Consider the following 24,645-nt stretch of genomic DNA (forward strand, 5'->3'; position numbering starts at 1 on the left):
GAAGTTACGAGTTGTATCTCGCTTGTTGCTTCTTCCACTTCAGCCATCGTAACATCGCTCGTGTTTAACTATGGTTGGAAATATTGTGAGGAGGCAATGTGGTGGGCGAGCTAATATAGTCTAGATAGGTGTTTTGTTTCCCCATGCATGTTTTTATGTATGACTTACAATTTAAAAAAACCATTGGTGACCACTGGATTGGAGCAATTGCGGTTAAGTAAATGCCCAAAGACACATACGCCCACAATGGTAGCAGTGCGTAACAATTACCTGATCATAAATTGAATCGATTGTGACATCACAATCAACTATTGTATCGATAACAAACAATGGATGGTCTTCGCCAACTTCACAAAAAGCCGACGCTCTCGAAAAACCTGTATTATGATGTCATAGTGTTCATAATGTCATAAAAATTTTATTTATCTTTTCAAATACGATAGCGAAGATCAAATTAACTAAAACAACGAAGAGAAGGAATTAAACAAGAGCAAAAACAGTCGTTAAAACATGTTTTACATAAAGACACAACCGTACAATAAAGATGGCTTGTTATTAAACTGTACAGTGATTTTAACAACCTTTGACACGTTTACTCAAGTTTAATCCATAGTAGGTTTTAACAACTGTCATTTGCTGTTAATTCTCTTCGTTGTTTTTATTAATTTGCTTTTTGTTATTGTATTCAAAGAGATAAATAATGTTAAAATGACATCACCTTGTGGACAAACTTCCAGGGAGTTTGATAACGAACCGACTCCAACGACGGGGAACGTGAAGTTCGATATTGATGATGTTGCGCAATAATCTGTATTTATTGATGATGTCATGCTTATGATGTCATCGATGACATCACAACTTACCAACGCAATCGATGTAGGGGTCGCCATAGTAACCATCGAGACAAACACACATTGTTTGATAACATCGAGCATTCGCCCCACACCCACCTTGTACACAATCCATCCCTGCGTGAGATATATATTATTTCCATGAACAACGAACCTACTTGCGTACTTTCACTACATAGAGGTCCTTCATAACCATCCGAACAATCACATTGGAACGACCCACCCACCCCAACGCACACACCATCGTGCTTACATGGGTTCGGATCACAGAGATCTGATAATAAAGGTCATAATACATACGAGGTGTGGAACTACACGACAATTAAAATAATATCAACAGCAACTTTAAGATCTAACATCATCAACTCAACATAAATGTTTATTTATCTCTTCAAATGCGAAAATCAAAATCAAATTAATAAAAACAACAAAGAGAATTAGCAGCAAAATAACAGTCGTTAAAATAAGCCACGGGTAAAAACTACTTGGGTCAAATGTCAAATAAAATAAAAGCGTGGCTGTTAAACCCAACATACAATATAACTATTATTAAATACACCTCTATATTGTGACTGCATGTAACTCTTGTTGTGTTAAAATTAAATAAACAAAATGGCATCATAATATTACTTAATGACATCATAATACCACATAATGACATCACAATACCTTGTTCACAGTAAGTTCCATTATAGCCATCCAAACACTGACAATCAACCCCTTCAACTGTTGGGTAACAATGCCCATTATTCTCGCATGGATTCGGCTCGCACAAATCTAACAGTACTCATTATTACATCATAAACAAACCAACAAACACAATCGTACCGATCTGGCAAATAAAGTTTTGCTCCACAAACTTCTGGAAACCATCCCATTTCTCCCAACCCGTCCTCATCGGTAGCAACAACTGCCAGCCCCAGATCGTACACAGCATAATCTGCTTCATAACTCCCGTAGCCACTAAACCAGTTGGTGAAACCATCATCAATGTTGTCTCCATCCAACCATACCCACTCCTGTTGTTGATCGTTCTCCACTCCTTCCCCTCCAACCCAATAATCCCCTCCACCCCCGTGTGGTTGTACGTACGGTAGCATCGCAAACAATTGTTCGGTGATCATGTGTTGCGTTAAATTGTTCTTTATCAACGCAAGACTTCCACCTGTATAATATAGTTATGAATGAATGTAACTTATTTATCCTCACATGGCGGGGCAATGACAGTCGTTATAACACGGGTGTTCTGTTTCATACACCTCGTGCCCACTTACAAGTTACCATGTATGCAACTTATTTATCTTTGCATGGCGGGGCAACGACGGTCGTTATAACACGGGTGTTCTGTTTCATACACCTCGTGCCCACTTACAAGTTACCATGTATGTAACTTATTTATCCTTGCATGGCGGGGCAACGACGGTCGTTATAACGCGGTTGTTCTGTTTCATACACTTTGTGCCCGCTTACAAGTTACCACGTATATAACTTATTTATCCTTGCATGGCGGGGCAACGACGGTCGTTATAACACGGGTGTTCTGTTTCATACACCTTGTACCCGCTTACAAGTTACCACGTATGTTACTTATTTATCCTCGATTGAGCCTTCAACCCGTAACCTTTAGAGACGCACCAAGCATTGTGGTATTTATTATGACATCACAATACCCACCTAACTCTACACACCACGCTTGCGATTGGTTGAAATTAAACTTCCACCCCCCATGATATGAACCTGTGTAAAACATAAACAAACTTCCGTTGAATAGAAGCTCAGCTTCAAGTTTCGGGGAGTCTGCGATAATATGTATTGTTACATAACAATCCATGAAGGTTTGAAACATTTGTACCGTATATTGGGGTTGAGGATGATGTTAGTGGGGTCGTTGTTGGTTCAGTGCCTGTGGAGTTTCCATCGGGTGGAGCTAAAGAAACATTATAACAATCAAAGAAATACAAGAGAGCAAAGCTCTAATGAGTGAGCATGTATTAATAAATGTTAAATGTACATTTTAAATCTAGCATTTTAAAGGAATAGAAAAGTAATCGTTAATCACTCGCTAATTAGGCGACCGTATGCAGTATGGTTTATAAAACTATGCTTAGTTCAAAATATTTTATAGATTGCAATCATTTAATTAAAGTTTAAGGTGCATTTTGATTTTGGCGCATTTGATCAAACAGTGAAGTGATCGTTAATTAATCGCTAATTATGAGGTTTTAATTCTAAAAGTGTAAAAATTGCAAATATATAACATGATTTCAATCAAAAGATTATAGAATAAATGCTAGAATTAAGAATTGAGATGAGTGCGGAAAAAATCGCCCAAAAACAGTCCATAAAAAAAATCGCCCAAAAACAGTCCATATTAACATACCAACCATACATTAATAAACAATTACCCATAAATGCCAGGATAAATAAGTTACATAGATTCGCAAACTTACATATTTGGCAAATAACATTCTTGAATTTGGACATATCCTCCGAACCCCATAATCCACTAGCTGGCGATATAGAGATGATAAACAAGTGAGATGTATTGGTGGCGGGGTCAGGTTCGTCCTCGTTCCACATCGTATCCACGATTCTCTCCCCATCCTCGAACCACCACTCCCCAACCCCTCCTGTGCAATACCCACTCACCCAGTAACCCTTATCCAGGGGGGTTTCCCATGTGCGAGAATCGCTGTCATTCTCGAAAGTTTGGAGTTGGTACTGGATCTCGTAGCCGAGGTCGAACGAGTCAACCTTCGCGATGCTGCCTCCTAGTGGTTAAATAGTATTAACAGAACTGTGGGACATAAGTTATGGGTTCAAGGCTCGACGCTGCTACCACTGTGGGCGTATGTATCTTTGGGCAAGATATTTAATTTGCGAGGGTAAATAAGTTCTAAACATAGTTACTCGTAAGCAGGTGCGGGGTGTTTGAAACAGAACACCCGTGTTACAACGCCTGGTTTTTCATTCATTATGCTGAGTATATGGCTATCAAGCTATGAAACAAAATCCCCTTTTTATATAAATGCTTTAACACACCAAGTTTGATTTTTATTATTTTCTAGGAAAAAAATGGTCAAATTTTAAATTATAATATAACATAGAAATCACCTAAATTGTCACAAAATGTCCTCGCTTCTGGATAATTAAGTCGTGTTACTTCATTAAACACATAGAAATAATATGAAATCCCATTCGTCGTAAAATTTGGGATGACAACTGAAAATAAAATAATTTACAACATAAAAATAATATAAAATGTAAATATTTTTAACATAGAAATAATATAATCCAAACACAGAAATACCCTTCTCTTGGTTGTTTTATCCAACGTTATTTTTACCATCGCGCTAAAATAGATATTTATTTATATTAAGTTCTTTAAAACACAGCCAACCTAGAAACTATAAATCTTCACCTGCGTTTACATTCGTTCCCGAAATAATAACCAGAAACAAAAGCTTGTGGAGAAACATGTTGCGTCCCCCAACCAACCATGGAATGAAACGTTCCAACGCTAAGATTTCCAAACATTGCTTGAAGATGTTTACTTTGGTCATTATGATGTAATAAAACAAGGTTTATGATGTAATGATGGTGGTTTGATCTTTTATTACATCACAATAACATTCCGGATCGCAAGTAAAACTTGTTATGTAACAAACCATATTATGATGTCACAATAAACCTGTGCTGAGTCATGTTGTAGGTTATGACGTAATAAACCAATTAATTATGACATCACAACTACAATCTAACTTTCATTGTCCTCTATAATAAAACAATGGAATAACAATCAAACACAATTATGATGTCATAAGAACGAATCTCATTTATGGGAAATCCCAATTGTTTAATGTAGATAGATGGTGAAATGGGTTGATTGAATTTTCTTTGGTGATTCCTAATTTTCAGATGGGATACCAACCCACAGTTATGTTGGTGCCGTTTGTCGTTATAAAACTGCCACAATTTCCCAATCGTGCCATTATTATTTGCTTGTATGCTTGATACACGGACATTGCGTTTATAATGGTGGGTCAGAAATGAATTTCCAGACAATGTTGTTGCTGTTGGGTGGTGACTTATGTATTATGACTATTTAAAGGATTATGACTATTTATGACTATTTACAGGTGCGTTATGTTTGTTTAAAGGATTGTATTTGCATGAGACAAAGTATTTGCTGTTGTTTTTCATAGTGTGAACATGTGTAATGGTTCATTCCCTGGACGTAACATTTTGCCCTTCTTCCCGCATCTCTCTCCTGTATAAAACTCAGAGGTCACATGATCTCTCTCGCCTTAGAGAAGCAACATGGTTGGTCGGTTATTTTGTTGGGTTTAATTTATTTAATTGTTGTTGTGTGATTAATATGTTGATTGCATGGGTTATTGGTGATGAATATATTTGTTAGAAATATCAATTATGTTAATGACAGTGGTTGATATATTTATTGGTTGAAATTGTTGTTAATATAACTTGTCTTTAACATCTTAAAGCTTTAACCAATAATGCTTTGCCTTTCTCTTGAGCTTTTGTAGTCATTTAAACTGTTTCATATTTGACATTCAACTGCTTATATAATACATGGGTGTGAAGAATCCTACCTACCCGCCGTATTCCCTGATCTGTAGCATTACTAAGGATCCTTCACGTGTTTTATACACTTCATGCTTATTCATATTATATATATAGTACTGTGGGGTAAGATGGGTAACCTTATCACATAATCCTTGGTTTTTAACTTCTTCATATACGATTATAAGTTATGTAACTGAATATACTTTGTTTTCTACCAAATGAAAGTTAATGAAAACATCTAATTTTAACCCCGCTTCACTTAATATAAGCAACAACAATCATTAAAAGAAATGTTTTATTATCTTCACGCAACAACTGTCAATCAAAAGAAATCCGCAGCAGATTTTCGAACTTTTTTTGGAATTTTTAGCAAATCGTCCGTGATTTCCCCCTTTGGTGTTGCTTGTTTGCTCTGCTGTTGAATATCGTTGGGTAAAAGTGTGTGAACGACAAACTTGAAACATCAATAATTTTAAACTGATGATGCCTCAACGCGTGGCAGACGAAACAACAGTCCTAACGATCACAAACTAACAATTGCCAAGAGATCTCACACTTATAATGCACCTGCCCTACACATAACTATGGTTGATTAAATACATTGATACCTTTGGTGTTCTTATATGGGGGGTTTTCACAAGGGGGGTCCCCCCTCTTCTCTTTGGGGTTGGAGTGTAACTCGCTTTCAATGCTTTGTCGGTGCCTGGAGTAGAATATGTGGGTGATGAAAGATGGGTGTAACTAATTTATCCTCGCATGGTGGGGCAACGACAGTCATTATAACACAGGTGTTCTGTTTCATGCACCTCGTGCCCGCTTACAAGTTACCACGTATGTAACTTATTTATCCTTGCATGGTGGGGCAACGACAGTCGGCATAACACAGGTGTTCTGTTTCATACACCTCATGCTCACTTACGAGTTACCACTTATGTAACTTATTTATCCTCGCATGGCGGGGCAACCACAGTCATTTATAACACAGGTGTTCTGTTTCATGCACCTCGTGCCCGCTTACAAGTTACCACGTATGTAACTTATTTATCCTTGCATGGAGGGCAACAACAGTTGTTATAACACGAGTGTTCTGTTCCATACACCTCGTGCCCGCTTACAAGTTACCACGTATGTAACATTGTGGGTGATTGTTAAAGAGATAATAAAACATGGGCAAATGATGTTAATAGTAACAGTCGAATACTTACCGATATTAACCAATCGTCTCGCAGCTGGTGATAAACTACTCATCCTCTCCGATCTCATAACCGACCCTGGTGTTCCCCGAGCTGCCAACACGCTCGCTTTCATTTGTTTTAACGCCGCTTGTTTCTTCGCTCTGTGATAATGCGGAAACAAATATCGGCAAATTTAAATTATTTTTACCACAAGATTTATTTTATATGATATAGATATTAACATTATTTCTATATTACCCCATTCTCGGCAGCACCAACAGAGCTCCGGTTATTTACTTTTGTTTCTTATTCTTAGTTTTAACTTTTTCTTATATTTATGACATTCACCAAAACCGTTCCAAAAAAAAGCCGTTCCAGTTTATGATATTTCGTTTCATTGTGATTTTTTTCACCAAAACCGCTTACAATACACAACCTACGCTCTACCTTTGTTTCTTAGTGTTATCATCAACCATCTTATGCGTCAGTCGATCCCGTTCACTTTCGTCAGGAAACCTGAATGCGGGGCCCGGGGTGGAACGGGGGGTGCCATCTATACGGGCAGGTGTGCCCCCTATTTCACCCCATGTCATTATAGGGGTCTGCGTAACTCCCGGCATGGGTGAGGGGGTGGCTACGAACCCGTACCCTCCCACTCTGGGTGATTCATGGGGTACAATAGACTTCCCATCATGCCCCACCCTCTCGGGGTCAACGACACGACTTTCCGATGCAGCAATTCGCGCTTGATCGCTTGCGTTCTTGAAGGGGTGATCGGTGAAGCGTGTGTTTTCGTGCTTGATTAATCGCGGCTTTTTGAACAAAGAATCCTCGTTTGTCATTCCTGTATGACATCATAGTGAGGGTTGTTTTAAATAAATATCTATCCTTGCATGGCGGGGCAACGGTAGTCGTTATATTTCATACACTTTGTGCCCACTAACAAGTTAGTTTTTTCTGCATGGCTGATATTTTAAACAACCCATTAGTGACCACTGGGTTGGAGCAATTGCCATTAAGTGTCTTTCCCAAGGACACATACGCCCACAATGGTATGTAACTATATGATAACCGTACCTTCTGGATAATACATGAGGTGGTTCTTGTTCTTATACTTCCAAGTATGTATCGGCACCGTAGACCTTGTATTTGTTCCGTCTGTTATCGCAAGAGGGGATTCCCCTTCCAACATAAGCATCTTGTTCGTCATCTCATTGTGTCGGACCTCAGCGTCATAAAGCCACTTGTGTTTCGCACGTCGCGCTTCATCGGTTTTATCCATGATACGCTCGAACGACTCGTTATCCTCACTTGTGTATTTAACGAGGAACTGATCAAGCGTGACTTGGTTGTCATCGTCCGTCGCTTTCGTGCCGTCATCGTTGTTACTGCTCAATCATGTGTTCGATAATCAGGAAACAATAATTGCATTATGACATAATGATGTTGTAACTTTGATTTTCAACTTCACTGTTATGTAACAATCATGTTTATGATCAAGTCCAACCAATAGTTTACTATTAGAGAAATATATTCAGTTTAAAATTGCTTGATCGGTCACTTAGAATAGATTTGATTTTTGTCGAACACTTGGTCCTGACTGTTACTTGGTTACAAGAATCGTCCAACTTCATGAACATTGGACTAGGGTCAAAAATCATGGTATTTATGTTTTATTGTATCTAATTCATCAGGTTATTCATGTATTATAATAATAAATCTTGGGTACCTTGTTTGTTTTGATGGATTTGGGGGTCGGGAGTGGGTGGGGGTCTCAAAGGTGGAAGGCGAGGGTTGGGGGGTGCCTATAGATATCGTATGGTAACATAGATATTATATATTAACATAGATATCATATTTAAGTCAGGGGCATCTGGTTTAAACAGTAAGTTCTATTGAGTTGGTGAAAGTCGATATAACGATAGGGCGTTCAGTTTCATACATCATGTGGAATCTGTGTCAAAAATTGGACAGCTTGTTGGTAGTCAAGGGAAATTCTTAATTCTATTTAAACCACTATATTAAGCAAGGATAAAGTAAGTCATTTAAACAACCAATATTACTGAATGTGTTCATCCGTGTTCCACTCGTCGCATACTTGAGAGCTATCTCTCTCATCCTCGGAAAATCTTCTTTTTCCTCGGCTTCAAGATATTCCTTCTCATCTTTCAACCGCTCGTGGTCGGGGAAGAAGTCACGGGAGATTATTTCCTCAACTTTCTGTGATGTCATAAAGATGTAACAAACATTAGTGTAATGTAACAATGTAAGTATTTGCAGATTAGCATCTGGTTTACCTTTTAAAATTATGAAATTGGTCAATGGGAAAAAACAAAGTTTTTTGGGTCTTTCTAAAGTATATTGCATTCACCACATTAATAAATGAGGTTCCCTATGTTTGACAACTATGAGTGTAACTGTATTTTAACAATGTCACCCCAGATTTTACCCTGCTGTTAGGTGTCTATACAAACAAGCAGAGCCAAAGTATATTGCATTCACCACATTAATCAATGAGGTTCCCTATGTTTGACAACTATGAGTGTAACTGCATTATGTCACCCCAGATTTTACTATAAATTTAACAAACTCAAGAAAACCCCACAAACCTCAGTATAAGTTTCTTCATCCAAAACCTTCTTAAACTTCTTCCTCGGTTGCTTTGAAGATGTAGCGACAACAAGCGATGTTTCCACGCCCACAATTTCGGCCATAATTTAATTTGTCTTCTAACTTAACGTTTTTGGTAAATTTCCAAATCGTTTTTCGGACGTTTAATTCTTTGTCCAACTTTCCCGGGTGAATACCCTGTTTGCGAAAAACTTGGCTCAAAATAGAAATTTTATACTATTTTAAAGTCACGGAAAATGGCTACGTCAGAGCTACGTCATTTATAATTATTAAACACATATTTGTTCAGAGTCGGTGTTTTATGAATTTTAATACTAAATTATTCGTTTTTATATAAAGAACACATTTCTAACAGGGGACTTCGGTATTTACACAGAAATAAAAAAGAATAGAAGGCGCATCTCCAATGTCGGCAAAGGAGAGAGCATGATATACTCTCTCTTTTTCGCGGGTCGTTCCCGTTTACTATTGTAGTCAATGGCATCGAGGGCGTTTTGTGTAGTTTTTCTTCGTTTTTTGACTTAATTTAAAGTTATTTTGTAAAAAAACTATTTTCTAATATATATATATTTCTAAAAAACCGTTTGTTTGAAATTTTTAATTAATTTTTTTAAATAATTAAATTTCCTAAACAAGTGGTAAACTTTAAGCGTTAACGTACCAAATAACTAAACCAGCCTAACAAACTTGAATAGTTGGTGTAGTTTTTAAAATAAACAGCTAAAACCTTCCAAAAATACTATGCGCCTATCTTTTACAATGGAGACGAAGGGAAATGGGGACGGAGTTGGCGGTCACGTGAATAGAAAAAAGAATATATCACGGTTTTGGAAAGTTGCGCGTTCTACCCTTTTTTATTTCTGTGGGTATTTAACCAATTTTAAGTTTCTAAATAGAAATGTTATAATGTTCTGACGTCATTATCGTTTCGGATCAATGATTTCAGATGAAAACAAACTTGTGAAATGACGTATACACTTGGAATAGACATCGGGACGACATCAAGTAAAGTTGTCGTTGTGAATGAGAATAATGAGGTTCGCTGGTTTATGTGGTGATGTTATAATGGTTTGGGTAATTGTTATAACACGGGTGTTCTGTTTCATACACCTCGTGCCCGCTTACAAGTTACAACATATGTAACTTATTTATCCTCGCATGGCAGGGCAACAACAGTCGTTATAACACGGGTGTTCTGTTTCATACACCTCGTGCCCGCTTACAAGTTACAACATATGTAACTTATTTATCCTCGCATGGCAGGGCAACAACAGTCGTTATAACACGGGTGTTCTGTTTCATACACCTCGTGCCCGCTTACAAGTTACCACGCATATAACTTATTTATCCTTGCATGGCGGGGCAACAACAGTCGTTATAACACGGGTGTTCTGTTTCATACACCTCGTGCCCGCTTACAAGTTACCACGTATGTAACTTATTTATCCTCGCATGGTGGGCAATGACAGTTGTTATAACACGGGTGTTCTGTTTCATACACCTCGTGCCCGCTTACAAGTTACAACGTATGTAACTTATTTATCCTCGCATGGCGGGACAACGACAGTCGTTATAACACTGATGTTCTGTTTCATACACCTCGTGTCTGCTACGAGTTACCACGTATATGTAACTTATTTATCCTCGCATGGCGGGGCAACAACAGTCGTTACAAAACGGGTGTTCTGTTTCATACACCTCATGCCCGCTTACAAGTTACAACGTCTTTCAGTATTGCTGATAATTTGGACAATAGATTGGTAACCACTGGGTTGGAGCAATTGTTGTTAAATTTCTTGTGATTGCTGCACTTCCTTCTAAACCAGAGGATACGGGGTTCAAGGCTTGATGCTGCTACCAGTGTTGGCTTATGTGACTTTGTCTGTTTTGTCCACAGATTATTACATCACACTCATATGCAAATGAAGCTGATATTGTTGGGGTAGCGCAATATAAAGAACAATCGGTGGGGAAGATTTTATCTTCGCTGGATCGTTGTATGGTGGGTGTGAAGGGGCACCTGGGAGGCAACGTCGAGCGCGTTCATAGAATTGGTATAAATATTGGTTAGATACCCTGCCGTATATACATATAATGTAATTATCCACATTATTATTGTCATTCAACATCACAATCACCACTATTATACCATTGTGACAATACCACGTGTTGTATTACGCAATTATGTTAAGTCTGATGTAACTTTGTATAACAACTAACTTAAACCAGAGTCCGTATATTAACATGAGTTATTTCATGTCGCCCATAGAAATCACATAGCACACAGCAAATGGGGCTAAATTGATCATAGACATAATATAAATATGAACGTATATAGGTAAATTTATACTATTTTATGTTTTTAATACAAATACGGGATGCAGATTAAAGAAAATCAAATTTTCAAGTAGTTTTGTGGATTTATTAAAGCTTAAAAGTGGCTTGAAGTTTTTGAGTCCTATGAATAAACTGTGACTAAGCAGAAAAATATGTTTAAAAATTCCCGTTGCTAGGGTAAACAATCGGCGAAATTAGCCCCATTTGGTTGCCCTGTAAGATTTCTATGGTGATGAAATACCTCATGTTTATAAACGGACTCTGGCTTAAACTATTCCTCTAGTCGGTAATAAACTCGTCCAACTAAACTTTGTAACATTATTATATTTCTATGGCAGCGATCTGTGGACAAATGCACGGTTGTGTATTATGGGAGGATTGTGACATCACAAACACATCCAACCTGGTCACATGGCAAGACGCTCGTTGCAACGAGGAATTTATTTCATCGTTGCCAAAATCTAAACACCGAATATCATCAGGTGGGTACTGGGGGTTTAGAAGCGTTATTATTTAATTTGTTTTAACTAACTGCAAAGTTTTTTATAGGTTTAGCAACCACAACTTTTATTTGTTACTTTTCCTCAAGTGGTTTTCACCCATAGCATGTTTTAACGACTGTTGTTTTGCTTTTGGTTGTGCAACACTGTTTATTTTAAACAGTTTTGGTTGTGCAGCACTGTTTATTTTAAACAGTTTTGGTTGTGCAACACTGTTTGTTTTGAAAGGTTTTGGTTGTGCAACACTGTTTGTTTTACAAGGTTTTGGTTGTGCAACACTGTTTATTTTACAAGGTTTTGGTTGTGCAACACTGTTTATTTTACAAGGTTTTGGTTGTGCAACACTGTTTGTTTTACAAGGTTTTGGTTGTGCAACACTGTTTATTTTACAAGGTTTTGGTTGTGCAACACTGTTTATTTTACAAGGTTTTGGTTGTGCAACACTGTTTATTTTACAAGGTTTTGGTTGTGCAACACTGTTTATTTTACAAGGTTTTGGTTGTGCAACACTGTTTATTTTACAAGGTTTTGGTTGTGCAACACTGTTTATTTTACAAGGTTTTGGTTGTGCAACACTGTTTGTTTTACAAGGTTTTGGTTGTGCAACACTGTTTATTTTACAAGGTTTTGGTTGTGCAACACTGTTTATTTTACAAGGTTTTGGTTGTGCAACACTGTTTATTTTAAACGGTTTTGGTTGTGCAACACTGTTTATTTTACAAGGTTTTGGTTGTGCAACACTGTTTATTTTACAAGGTTTTAGTTGTGCAACACTGTTTATTTTAAACGGTTTTGGTTGTGCAACACTGTTTGTTTTACAAGGTTTCGGTTGTGCAACACTGTTTGTTTTACAAGGTTTCGGTTGTGCAACACTGTTCTGGTTGTCACGTAACACACCCAATGTCCTCGATAAATATGATTGTTGCGGAACAATCAGTGATTATGTCGTAACAATGCTGTGTGGTGGGAAACCTATTATGACATCACACAACGCTTACAGCTGGGGATATTTCGATTGTGACTCGGGAAAATGGGAGCGAGAAACGTGAGTCAGCACTTTTGGCAACATCAAAGTAATTTAAAACCTAATAATCAACTCAACTTAATCGATGTCATTATGAAAGTAATTTATTAAATGTAATAGAAACCCCATGTCTGACTAACAATAATAATTTGGTATTTGTGTTACAGACTGACTACAGGGGATTTTCCCACCCAGTTGCTACCCCATGTTGTTACCCCTGGGTCAATAGGGGGCCATCTTACCCAGGATTGGTATGGGGTGAAACGGGACACCCCCGTTCTCGCGGCCATGGGCGATTTACAATGTTCGGTTCGGTCATGTGACATCGGGGTGACAGAAGCAGGTGTGATGTCATAATAAATAAATACAATATGAATAATATAGACTTTGTAAATTATGAACGTGCCAATAAAATAATTAATGTGTTTGTGTTTCCCCACCATGCGAGGATAAACAATTAACAATAATGTCCCGCAGTGATCAACGTGAGCACCTCAGCGCAGATCAGCAAGGTTTCAAGGAAACATCAAACAACAGGTTTGTTAATCATGTGATAATCTATACGGTAGTTTTGTAACGGTGCCGGTACAGTGGTTAAAGTGCTTGTTTTTGAACCAGAAGTTACAGGTTCAAGGCCCGTCGCTGCTACCATTGTGGGCGTATGTGTCCTTGGACAAGAAACTTAATGGCAATTGCTCCAACCCAGTGGTCCTTAATAGGTTGTCCAAATTATCAGCCATTATACAGAAAACAATCACCCGCAAAGTTACATACGTGGTAACTTGTATGCGAGCCATATATAAACGTGTTAAAAACGTCATATTGACAGCGTCAGTGACGTCACTACCGTATTTCGACCGTCATGAACTCTTGACCTCTGCATCTTTGAATGGAGGAGCCGTGTTTGCTGCCTACGTCACCATGATGACGTCATGGACACGTCAGTTCGCCCCTGACGTCACCGTCGATGACGTATACGCGAGGATAATCAACGCAGATGAAGGTAACTTGTGGTTTTTGCGGAAATATATAGTTTCAAATTTTTCGAAAAATCTAAAAGTGGTTTGTTTAAAAACTGTTTTAATTTTTGCAAAATTTGAAAATTGCCAAATTTTCAGCGGAAACGGAAATGAGGTTCCTACCTGCTTTGTTTGGGGAAAGACACGATCCACATTTAAGAGCCGCCCTCAACAACATTGGGCATTGTGACGTCACTATCGGTAGCATCGGTCGCGCCATATGTCGAGGAATCGTCCAAAACTTACGCGACATGTTCGGTGTATGTGGTGATGACGTCACCCGTATATACGTGTGTGGGGGGGCATTCAATCGAAACCAATTGTTACGTCATGAAGCAGCCATTGTGTTTAGCGATAAAGATTTATGTTTCGATAAAAACTGCGATGCCGCTTATGGCGCAACAATGGTGGATGTGACGTCATAATCGTTTCATTTGCTCAATTGAATAAATTATAATTTGGTTCAAAGGTATTTAGCAGCGATTGATGCGATCACTATTTTGGCAGGTTGCTTTTTAGCGAGTTATAATTTGTTTAATTCCTTTAGCGGCAATCACCCACAAAGTAACATACTTGGTAACTCGTAAGCTGGCACGAGGTGTTAAACCCGTGTTATAACGACTGTCGTTTTCCGGCCACGCGAGGATAAAGTAAGTTACATTCATTCATTCAATAAATGCAATTTAATTTTGCCCGCACGGTGGCGATATCGATCACTGTGTTTGTGACGAAACACTTTCCATCGGTTAGGTGCAATCCTTTGTGACGTCACACAACATAATGTTGACCCGCGTTTCCCGCCCAAATATTTACTTGCCATTGACAACAAACATGACCGTGGGAACCGGAAATATTATTATGTCGTAATAATACGCACTTAACACACCTTATTTGATCTCATAATTATCGTTTGTGACGTCATAGTGAAGTCATGGCTGTTGCGATTTCGCGAATTTCTGGGTTTGTGAATAAATGACCAATACATGTTGGCGGAAAATTGGAATAAATTTCAATTTATAAAGTTCAAGAAGTCTTAAATATTAAAGTATTTGGTTGATGTTGTTTCTGTGTTGAACCAATCAAAACGTTTGTTTAACATGTTCATTCATCTGTGACGTTGCTTTCATCATACACGTATTATGTTACGTCACAATGCTGTTAAAATGTTGAACAATGGGTGTATGATTGTCCCTTCGTAACCTTTCGTGCTCAAATCGCGACCCATTGTTCTTATGTGTGACGTATGAATGCTGGATTGTAATTACTCGATGTTTGGTTTCCGTTTTTATTCAAGAAGGAAATGTGCAAATGGAACTTTGATTGTGACGTCATAAATAGAAACAAACAGTTATTGTTACGAAATAATGAATATTTACATTGTTACAATAAACACATTATGACGTAACTATGGGCACAGTGAGATTGTTTATTTACATCATTTCCGGTTAGCAGCCGTCCCCTCTCGCTAGGTGGCAGTGTGGAGTATTTTGGTGCTGGCGCCTCCAGCGGCGACTCGTGGGTTGCGTCCACGTCATGATTACGTCATCGTGACGTCACGATTAGTTTGTCACGCTGGTTATCACGTGTTTGATTTCTTGTCTGTCACAGTTCTTGCTAACCAATGAGCGCTCTGCATTTTCCACGTGACCCGTTTCCCTCTCCGGGGTTTCCCCCTCTTCGACACCGCAAGAAAGTAACCTAACCTCCGCTGGTGGTCGCTGTATAATTGTGACGCAAACGTGACGTAACCATTAGCTTCCAATTCCTCCCTGAACTCACAATCATGGCGGAAGGATCGCTGTAAGGAAACACAAGGTGGTTTATTTATAATATCAACTTATTTGTCAAAATGTAAGCTTATTTGTTTGGGGGTAATACACTGCGTGGTGTATCACAAACTGCGTGGTGTATCACAAACTGCGTGGTGTATCACAAAACGGCGATCGAAAAAACCCGCTACAGGTACAATAAATATATGAGCGCCAGAAAAATTAGTAGAAAGGCTTGTGTAAATAATACGGGGTTATTATTTACTCGGAAACACTGCATTGTGCAACACTGGTGTAAAGTTACCCTTGTAAGATGTTACAGGCGCCCATGTATTGTAACACGCGTGTCTACAGCACAGATGTCGTGTTTTGTCCCCAATTAAAAACTACTTGGAACCAATACGTGTGAAAATAATTCAAGCACCATTGTGACGTAACAACGATCGTTGTGACTAGGTTATTTTGAAAGTTGCAAGCAAGAAACCAATTTAAGGTAAAAAATTAATTTATTCATTTTTCGCTTTTTAATGTTCGCTTAATGGTACTGTGACGTCATAATAGTGGTTGTTCTGTCATAACTTTCAGAGTTTTAGAATCTTCAGTCGAACCGACGTTTTTTATTCGCGAACATTAGCGTGAACGCATCTATTGTGAGGTGACAAACAATGACAACAAAACATTGTTATAAACACAAACGAATTCCCGAACTCGGTGCCAGATGTCTCGTTCCATTTTAACGTTTATACAGATCTCGCTTTTATCGCGCACCAACAATCGACGATTGATGACGTCATAATCATCGTTTGTATCTCAATTATTACGTCATAATCAAAACTGACCACCGCGATGACACCGGAAGTTCCCCCACGCGATGACTATGAACGTTTATGACGTCACACGCAAACAATATATTATGCTGACGTCACAATACCATGTTAAGATATGCATCTATACATGGCGTGGCTTCCTACACCGGATGCAACATTTCCTCGCATCGCGTTTATCGCGTAATCAATTGTTCACCCACATTATGACGTGTGAATAAACGCTTTCCTACTTTATGACGTCATCATTTATTACAATGTGTATTTAATTATTTTATTTAATTTATTAAAACTTAATATGAGTTAGTTTACATGTTGGATTACCAGCGACGCATTATTTGATACTTTTACTCGGGTAGTTTTTATCCCTAGCGTGATTTAACGACTGTTGTTTTGCTGCTAATTCTCTTTGTTGGTTTGATAAATTTGATCTTTCCTATAGTATTCGAAAAGATAAATAAACGCGTCAATATAAACCAAACCACAAAAATATTTTTTCCCGTAGCGCATTTTAACGACTATAAATTTGTTTATGTTGATATTTCACCGACCACAAAAGTTTTGCTATATGATTAATAGCAACGTTAACTGTAACCTAAACTTGAAACTTTGCATCGTGTTTTATTCATTATCCCCAGTAGCGTATCTTAACCATAGCACGTCCGTTCAAGACCCCAAAACGTCACAACAGATCTAATATTTCATAATGAACATTATTGTTGGAATGTGCGACACGATTGTGACATGACACGACGATTGTGATGTGATAATTAAAAGTAAAAACCCGGATGTTAAGTGTCGACTTTCGAGACCGACCGCGGTTCATGTTCTGTTAACAATAGCCGAACACGAAGTCGCGAAAATCGCGCTTTCATTGTAACACTGCACCCGATACATGGCGCCTATTAATTATGACCTCATAATAAACCTACAAACGAAACATGTTTTTGATGTTTGTGGTAATTATAATGAACAATCAACCCATGCATTATACCCGACACACTCGCACCTGTGTCGTAACAATGCGCTAAAATTAACGTCACAGTGGTTTCGTTTGTGAGCCAATAATCGCAACATTACTCTCACATGAAGGAATATTACCGACCAAAGTTATTTCGTATTTTTCGCGTCATTTCCTGATTCGCGATTTATTCACACGACCCCTGATGTTGGTTGTTACGTCACAGAGGTGATAGTTGCGTAACAATAAACAAACAATTACCTACCCTAGTAAACACTCTCCCTCTTTTATTCATACAAACATATCTTCGATGTCGTTCGCTTCTTATCCCCACGACCCCATGCTTCATGCTGAAGACTTCAAATATACCTGCGATAAAAATTATTATTAATGATATATTCAAACACCTATAATATTGAACACAATCAACGGCGCAACACATTCCCCCCGATGTGGACGACCCGTATGGGACGTTGAAACGTAGGCGCAACAACCATAACACACCTGACAGCAACAATTTACACGATTGTTTAACACAACGTATCATAACTTTGATACATATATGACGTAACAATGTTAATTCTTATTTACGCGGTCACCCTAACTACATAAGTATCGCGTGCTATAAATAAGCGCGATTGACGCGATTTATCATCCAAGTACGGACAATCGAACAACCCATTCCCGATCATAATCCGCATTATTTCGTCACAATCGTCATTGTTACGTTTCAACACCGAATAAACAACGAACATCTCGTGGCGAAACACCCTCTATGACGTCACAGCCATCGTTTGTGATGCTGCATCTTTGCAAAGTGATGTCATAAAGACCATGCTTACGTCACAACGTTATCATGGAAACGACGGGGTCAAACATTGTTAACAAACCATTGGTATTGTGATGTCATATATCGGGTTTCATATCCCATTGTTTCGTCATAAACAAGATTTAAGGTTTCCGGTGTTGATTGTCGCATTGTCACGTCATAATAGACACGCGAATGCAGCGAAAAATAATTTGTTTTAAATATAATTGTTACGTAATGGACAGTAATTATGACGCCACACATAAAGTCGCGGTAACTTGAAAGTATTGTGACGTAACAGAGGCAGGTGGTAAGGATCGCGACACCTGCGCGTTTGACGCGATTTCGATTATCAGCCGTTTGTTACGTCGTAGCGTTTGTTAACGTAACAATACGTCTGGGTGTTGGACGATTATTACGCCAAAGTGATATAAATATTAATGAAGGGAAATCCCCGTAACATTATTACGTCACACTCACCATTCTTAGTACTTTGATGTCGCGCGGTAACCTTGCCATCTTTACGAACTTCCAGCTGGTACCCGATCCCAACCCTGCAGTACAAACGTTCACGACGCACAAGTTTAATATTAGGTTGGTGGTTGTTGTGCGGGTGGAGAAGTCGCGAGAATATACTGCCTGTCACTTGGATGGCGCGGATGGTTTCCTTGTGCGGATCCTCGTGCACTTTAACTGACCTTGACCGATCACTCCGACGCCGGGATTCGAACCCGCGATGGCTTCCGGTTCTTCGCTGTCTTCGTCTTCTTGCATCAGAACAATGAATTAGAACACAGATCACAATAGCTATTATGACGACTTTAATTAAAACGCTTCTTAACGGCATTTCTACAACTTATGTCTGCCCACAATATAAAGTTATTCCTCAGCGTTTGGAATCGATTAAACCGCGAGAATCGCGCCACGCTTCTATTTAAACCAAACATGGAAGTTAAGCGTCTTTGAGAAAAACGTTCCTTACTCGCTACAGCGAAAAGGGAACGCAAACGTCGAAATGTTGTTTAACGCCGAACGCGTGACGTCTCCCTCTCCTCCCTCAGCCCTCCTGCTTCTCCTCAGGTCGAATCTACTTTTAACCATAGTGTGTTTAACGACTGTCGTTTTGCTGCTAATTCACTTAGTTGTTTCTGATCTTCGCTATCGCATTCGAAGAGATAAAGAATAATGCAATCCACGCGCCAATCGAGACGTTATATACCCCCCCCCCCCAGCACGCCGTTGGCCCGCCACTCCCCCTCCCCACACACCGCAAAAACCTCGTACCAGCCGCTACACATCCACATCCCGTTCCAATTAAATGTCACCCCTCAACACGAACAGTTGGCTTTATATTTTGGTACAAATGAACCCCACCTACCACCATGGCAAGCAATTAAAATAACGCGACCCCTTCTCTTAACAAACATAACGAATCACATTCCAATCATTGTTACGTCATAGTGCCAATTATTTCTTCTATGTTACCGACAATGAGCGCTACGTTATACCAGAATAAATTTAGAGAAATCTCGGACAAAATAATTGCGCGTTGCATGTGTTACGTCTTAATGAAAATAAACATATATTGACCAATTAAAAACCTGCAATAAATAAACGTTTTCACATCGATTGATTTTGGCATTTATAAAGTTAGCCTGGAAGGCAACATCAGTCTTTGTGAATTTAATTCCCTTGTTAGCCTATAGCATTCCAATGTTGAGGCAACAATGGGAATTATTACAAAACAATGGGTGGTGTCAGGTAACAAACACGTGATCAAACAAGTATCATTGTTTCGTCACATTGCAGATGTTTCAGCATAAGTTGGACAATTATTATTATGACGTTATAATGTTTAATAATCGTCCATTATGTCGTATAATGCAAAGTTTCAGTAAAGGCGTTCAGATGTTTCGCGTATGTTAGCGACTGTCGCTGCCGTGTTTATTACGTCATGATACTACGTTAAATAGCAATGGTTAATATGTTGGATATTGCATGGTCGGGCAAAACAGTGTAATATATATGTGTGTGGTGTGGGGTAAGATGGATGCCGAGCGCATAATATCCAATATTTCATCATCGTGTTTTTAACATTTAACAAAGATCTTGAGGATACGGTTATATAATTCTGTAAATATTCTTTGTTTGCTGCCAAATAACACAATAAAAAGGAATGAAAACATGTCCCATCTTACCCCATCCTGTTGCCAAATGCATAATGTTGTTTCTATGTTATATATACATACTGTTTCTATGTTACATTAATATGATTTCCATGTCCAACCAAAATAGATGTCCGACCAACTTACAGAAGAACAAATAGCGGAATACAAGAACGCATATAAGTCGTTTGCGAAAGATGATGACAGCCCAGTGCTTAATAAGGATTTAGGTCCTTAACGTTTGTATTATTTTTACCATATTATATGAAATATAAATGCTACCATTGTGGGCATGTGTGTCTTTACAGGTATATATATTTTCTAAACCAGTGTTTAAGGTATAAAGTGTAGCGACCTTATTTCTTTCAATTGAATGTAAATGTGTTTAACCGTAGACGTGTTTTAACAACTGTTGTTTTATTTCCTTCCCTTTATTTTTAATCATTCTTAATCTCCACAAACGCAGAGACAAAGTATATTAAAGCAGGTTTGTCACGTGACCCATGCACTTCCGGTTGTTTTACCCAGGTCAGGGGGCATTACTTGCAATACGCATGACAACCGCAGCATGCATGGTAGTGGTGGGTGGGGGAAGATGGGACACCTTTTTATTCTATTTTCTCTCCCAATTTAATAGAAAAAAGAAAAACATTCAAAGAATTATTAAACCGTATCCTCACGACTCCTATATACCGTTGTTAATTGTTTAAAACACGATCAGGATATTCAGATATTATGTGCTAAAGGTGTCCCGTGTTCCCCCAACCTACTATATATACCAACCCCTCCAACCATACACGTTACAACACAGGAACCCTCATTCGATCGCTTGGTTACTTCCCAACGGAGGCTGAGATAGCTTCTTATATAGAGGAGGCAGATGCTGAGGGGATGGGGTGGGTTGATGTGGCTGAGTTCCTCACTATAATGGCTGGAAAGGTAAAGGAACCGGTCGATACCGAGGACACGATCAAGGAAGCTTTCAGGGTGTTTGATAAAGATTCCAACGGTTTCATCGCAGCGGCTGAACTACGGCAAGTATGTGTTGTGTGTTTGCTGTTTATCCTCGCATGGCGGGGCAACGACAGTCGTTATAACACGGATGTTCTGTTTCATACACCTTGTGCCCGCTTACGAGTTACCACGTATGTAACTTATTTATCCTCGCATAGCGGGGAACGACAGTTATTATAACACGAGTGTTCTGTTTCCTACACGTTGTGCCGGCTTACGAGTTACCACGTACGTAACTTTGTGGGTGATTGTTTTTATACATGGCTGAATTTGGACAACCCATAAGTGACCACTGGGTTGGAGTAATTGTTGTTAAGTGTCTTGCCGAAGGACACATATATGCCAACAATGGTAACATCGGGCCTTGAATCCGTATCATCTGGTTCAGGGCGAGCACTCCAACCACCGTGGGCGGACAATAAGTCGTAGTAATATGACGCAGTTGATGACGTATAAGTAATATTACGTTTGTAACATGACGTAGTTGATGGCGTATGTAACATGGCGTAGTTGATGACGTATGAATATGACGTGGTTGATGACGTATGTAATATGACGTAGGTGATGACGAGTATAGGTGAATCGTTAACAGAGGAAGAAGTTGAAGAAATGATCAGGAGTGCCGACATGGATGGAGACGGACAGATTAACTATGAAGACTTTGTAACTAGGATGATGGCCAAACAATGACGTCATCGTGATGTCACATTCATCTTTTTCACTTTTATAATGTTTACACTGTCGCTATAGTTACGTAACAATTCCAACATGATTTGATTATTCGGTCACAATACAAATGTAGAATTGATTGTTTTGTCATAATCACCACCATGATGTTCGATGACGATTAAACATAGAAACAAAATATTCAAACATAGAAATAATATATTTCCTCTACATTTAAATTCAATAGGAATTCCGATTTACAAAAGCTATTATGACGTAATAGAAACAATAGCCATTGTTGTAGTGCAGGAAGACAATTGTTCATCGTTTGTCTCGAATTCCAGATTACTGTGTCTCGGATGTTCCTTATAACGGGGAATTCCCTGTTAAATACAAGTCACGTGACTATGTTGGGTTTAGCAAACACACATCTATTAACACTTTTCCTCGAGTAGTTTTTACCCACTGCGTGTTTTAACGACTGTTTTGCTGCTAATTCTCTTTGTGGTTTCAATTAATTTAATTTTCACTTTCGTGTCGAAGAGATAAATCATATATTTACTTCATTTACCCCAAAACAACAAACTTAGTTCCACCTCTCCAACGCCAACTAACGGTTGATAATTTTGCGCTCGTATTTATAATCACGTGATTAACTTCCGGGTTACAAAATACATGGAAGTCGAGGGACTGCGAAAATCGTCTGTGACATCATAACCACTCAGGCATGTGATTGTAACGTACATAATTGTTCATTCACGATAGCGACCTCGTGGCAGCGGGAGGTTAAATTGGAAGGCGAGTATTTTATCTTGTACGGCATGTGATATAGTATTACTATTATAGTTACTTTGGATTCCCTGTTATATTTATTATCATTTGAGGTGTTTGGCCTTTATTATGATATCTATATCGTAGAACAATTATCATAAATATACTTTACACTAAAACTTTTTAACAATTAGTTATTCTTATTACAATATTAACTTATTTTAATTTAAGGGAATTCGACCGCGTTCGCTGTGTCGTTATACGTCATATTATGTCGAATTATTACGCCACACTTCGAATTATTACGCCACACACGAATATTACGTCACATACAGTTTTTATTCGTTCGTTGTGGTTATTATGACGTCACTATCCGCGGGCGTTTCGTGATATACATACTCGAATATCGCGTTTGGTTACGTCACAGTCACACACGCTTGCGACGTCACAATACGGTTTCTTTCACATCACGTGCGTTTCGCGACGTTTTCTTCCTGGGGCCCCCATGCGTGTTTTACGTCGACGCAAGGCATGTTATACTTATATAATTTAATTGTATTTATACATTATAACATTATATTTATACTTAAATAATATATTCATATTTGCACTATGAGCGCGAAGCAAGAAGATCAAAGAATTGGTAAAGTATAAATCACAGTTGGCATTATTACGTACATAAGCTCTTTTCTAGAAACATCGATGGTGTGACGTCACGAAGTGGTGATGACGCAACAGAAGAACCCACTTCCTAAGTTCATTGTTTCGTCACAAACTTTATGGTTATATTTCAACATGTTTTCAGAACGTGGTATGTGACGTCACAGAGGATCAAGCCGACCGCGAATATGAAATGAAGGTAATTATGATGTCATAATATACAAACTAATATTAAGCGTTTATATTGTTGCAGAAAAGTCAGCGAATAAAGCTGCCAAAGAAAAGCGCAAGGTATTGTACAGTAATGATCTGGTGCTACAAAAACGTAACCAACAAAAATCAAGTCCAACCAATAATGGTAATTGAGAATTAAAATTCGCCTAAATGGCATCGTATTGTACATTATCACTGTTTATGATTTTATTAACAAACTATAACTTTAAAATGAATTTAAACGTGGAATAAACTGTGGAAAGTTGCTGCCTGTGACGTATCCATTACGTATAACTTCAACGTAGCTATTACGTGAATCTTATACCATTGCAGACGAAGAACAAAATAAGACGAAGACACCGATAAAGGATACACGGTTTGAGGTTTGAGTATTATAAGTATGAGTTGTGTGTTGTATGTGTGTCTTGTCTGCGCTGCTGTATTCTTATTCTGCTGGACCTAATGTTGCCAGCTATTTTAAGTCAGTCACTACTATATAGTGCATTTTGCATGTCTATGAAATATATGCAATGAAACTATGGCGATTATCTTGCTGGATCAGATTTTGTTGTTGTACACTCTATTGGGTACTTCGTCTACAAAGGTCGAACCCTTCAGCGATTCTGTATTGTCCTGATCGCTTGGTGAGAACGCTATGTTGGTACACAAA

The 24,645-nt window shown here is 38.5% G+C and overlaps 5 protein-coding genes, 1 long non-coding RNA gene and 1 other non-coding gene across 10 annotated transcripts; 4 read left to right on the forward strand and 3 right to left on the reverse strand.

The window, feature by feature from the left end:
• Nucleotides 1–1,136: 1,136 nt before the first annotated feature.
• Nucleotides 1,137–5,753, reverse strand: LOC108950883 (macrophage mannose receptor 1-like). 2 transcript variants are annotated; one of them, XM_026840116.1, is made up of 7 exons: nt 4,273–5,753; nt 3,966–4,073; nt 3,302–3,622; nt 2,704–2,778; nt 2,526–2,648; nt 1,680–2,016; nt 1,137–1,628 (listed from the first exon to the last, which is right to left on the reverse strand). In XM_026840116.1, the coding sequence occupies exons 1-7, from the start codon at nt 4,412–4,414 to the stop codon at nt 1,598–1,600; spliced, it is 1,137 nt and encodes a 378-aa protein (XP_026695917.1). In that variant the 5' UTR covers nt 4,415–5,753; the 3' UTR covers nt 1,137–1,597. The 2 variants fall into 2 exon arrangements, with proteins under 2 accessions (XP_026695917.1, XP_026695916.1); XM_026840115.1 differs by having other exon boundaries at nt 1,137–2,016.
• LOC100186946 (splicing factor ESS-2 homolog) lies at nt 5,723–9,428 on the reverse strand. 2 transcript variants are annotated; one of them, XM_026840114.1, is made up of 8 exons: nt 9,223–9,428; nt 8,677–8,833; nt 8,343–8,418; nt 7,691–8,001; nt 7,061–7,457; nt 6,644–6,774; nt 6,047–6,141; nt 5,723–5,850 (listed from the first exon to the last, which is right to left on the reverse strand). In XM_026840114.1, exons 1-8 carry the CDS (start codon nt 9,325–9,327, stop codon nt 5,761–5,763), a joined length of 1,362 nt encoding a protein of 453 aa, XP_026695915.1. In that variant the 5' UTR covers nt 9,328–9,428; the 3' UTR covers nt 5,723–5,760. The 2 variants fall into 2 exon arrangements, with proteins under 2 accessions (XP_026695915.1, XP_002129132.1); XM_002129096.4 differs by having other exon boundaries at nt 5,723–5,853; nt 9,223–9,427.
• A 704-nt stretch (nt 9,429–10,132) lies between these two features.
• On the forward strand, nt 10,133–14,594 carry LOC100185375 (sedoheptulokinase). The gene is made up of 8 exons (XM_002123869.5): nt 10,133–10,281; nt 11,142–11,298; nt 11,920–12,063; nt 12,937–13,126; nt 13,273–13,448; nt 13,583–13,642; nt 13,935–14,108; nt 14,224–14,594. The coding sequence occupies exons 1-8, from the start codon at nt 10,210–10,212 to the stop codon at nt 14,547–14,549; spliced, it is 1,299 nt and encodes a 432-aa protein (XP_002123905.1). The 5' UTR covers nt 10,133–10,209; the 3' UTR covers nt 14,550–14,594.
• Nucleotides 14,595–15,395: 801 nt separating this feature from the next.
• fgf4/5/6 (fibroblast growth factor 4/5/6) lies at nt 15,396–19,374 on the reverse strand. Its single transcript, NM_001032575.1, is given in 3 exon segments — nt 15,396–15,922; nt 17,944–18,047; nt 18,967–19,374. Coding segments are annotated over 3 exon segments (690 nt in total). The 5' UTR covers nt 19,334–19,374; the 3' UTR covers nt 15,396–15,703.
• LOC100184552 (calmodulin-like) lies at nt 16,225–22,473 on the forward strand. Of its 2 annotated transcripts, XM_026840113.1 has the most exons (5): nt 16,225–16,386; nt 19,022–19,080; nt 20,782–20,881; nt 21,463–21,689; nt 22,227–22,473. In XM_026840113.1, the coding sequence occupies exons 3-5, from the start codon at nt 20,782–20,784 to the stop codon at nt 22,353–22,355; spliced, it is 456 nt and encodes a 151-aa protein (XP_026695914.1). In that variant the 5' UTR covers nt 16,225–16,386; nt 19,022–19,080; the 3' UTR covers nt 22,356–22,473. The 2 variants fall into 2 exon arrangements, with proteins under 2 accessions (XP_026695914.1, XP_002129194.1); XM_002129158.5 differs by lacking the exon at nt 19,022–19,080.
• Nucleotides 22,474–23,464: 991 nt separating this feature from the next.
• mir4153 (microRNA 4153) lies at nt 23,465–23,525 on the forward strand. Its single transcript, NR_034549.1, has one exon. It is a non-coding gene; the product is annotated as a microRNA 4153 (primary transcript).
• A 268-nt stretch (nt 23,526–23,793) lies between these two features.
• Nucleotides 23,794–24,453, forward strand: LOC113475665. Its single transcript, XR_003397412.1, has 3 exons — nt 23,794–23,961; nt 24,016–24,053; nt 24,309–24,453. It is a non-coding gene; the product is annotated as an uncharacterized LOC113475665 (long non-coding RNA).
• The last annotated feature ends 192 nt before the right edge of the window (nt 24,454–24,645 follow it).

This window comes from Ciona intestinalis, unplaced genomic scaffold (assembly GCF_000224145.3).
Source record: "Ciona intestinalis unplaced genomic scaffold, KH HT001127.1, whole genome shotgun sequence".
NCBI lineage: Eukaryota > Metazoa > Chordata > Ascidiacea > Phlebobranchia > Cionidae > Ciona > Ciona intestinalis.

What these genes read in the sequence shown, in the direction of transcription:
- LOC108950883 (XM_026840115.1), bottom strand. Translation starts at nt 4,414, where the DNA reads ATGACCAAAGTAAACATCTTCAAGCAATGTTTGGAAATCTTAGCGTTG. An exon ending in GACATTTTGTGACAATTTAG is followed by an intron (nt 3,623 to 3,965) that starts GTGATTTCTATG and finishes TTTAACCACTAG; the next exon opens with GAGGCAGCATCGCGAAGGTT. An exon ending in GAATGTTATTTGCCAAATAT is followed by an intron (nt 2,779 to 3,301) that starts GTAAGTTTGCGA and finishes ATGTTTCTTTAG; the next exon opens with CTCCACCCGATGGAAACTCC.
- LOC100186946 (XM_002129096.4), bottom strand. Translation starts at nt 9,327, where the DNA reads ATGGCCGAAATTGTGGGCGTGGAAACATCGCTTGTTGTCGCTACATCT. An exon ending in AATCCATCAAAACAAACAAG is followed by an intron (nt 8,002 to 8,342) that starts GTACCCAAGATT and finishes ATGATTGAGCAG; the next exon opens with TAACAACGATGACGGCACGA. An exon ending in GATAACACTAAGAAACAAAG is followed by an intron (nt 6,775 to 7,060) that starts GTAGAGCGTAGG and finishes GCATTATCACAG; the next exon opens with AGCGAAGAAACAAGCGGCGT.
- LOC100185375 (XM_002123869.5), top strand. Translation starts at nt 10,210, where the DNA reads ATGACGTATACACTTGGAATAGACATCGGGACGACATCAAGTAAAGTT. An exon ending in GGAAAATGGGAGCGAGAAAC is followed by an intron (nt 13,127 to 13,272) that starts GTGAGTCAGCAC and finishes TTTGTGTTACAG; the next exon opens with ACTGACTACAGGGGATTTTC. An exon ending in GATAATCAACGCAGATGAAG is followed by an intron (nt 14,109 to 14,223) that starts GTAACTTGTGGT and finishes CCAAATTTTCAG; the next exon opens with CGGAAACGGAAATGAGGTTC.
- LOC100184552 (XM_026840113.1), top strand. Translation starts at nt 20,782, where the DNA reads ATGTCCGACCAACTTACAGAAGAACAAATAGCGGAATACAAGAACGCA. An exon ending in AGTGCTTAATAAGGATTTAG is followed by an intron (nt 20,882 to 21,462) that starts GTCCTTAACGTT and finishes GTTACAACACAG; the next exon opens with GAACCCTCATTCGATCGCTT. An exon ending in CAGCGGCTGAACTACGGCAA is followed by an intron (nt 21,690 to 22,226) that starts GTATGTGTTGTG and finishes AATATGACGTAG; the next exon opens with GTGATGACGAGTATAGGTGA.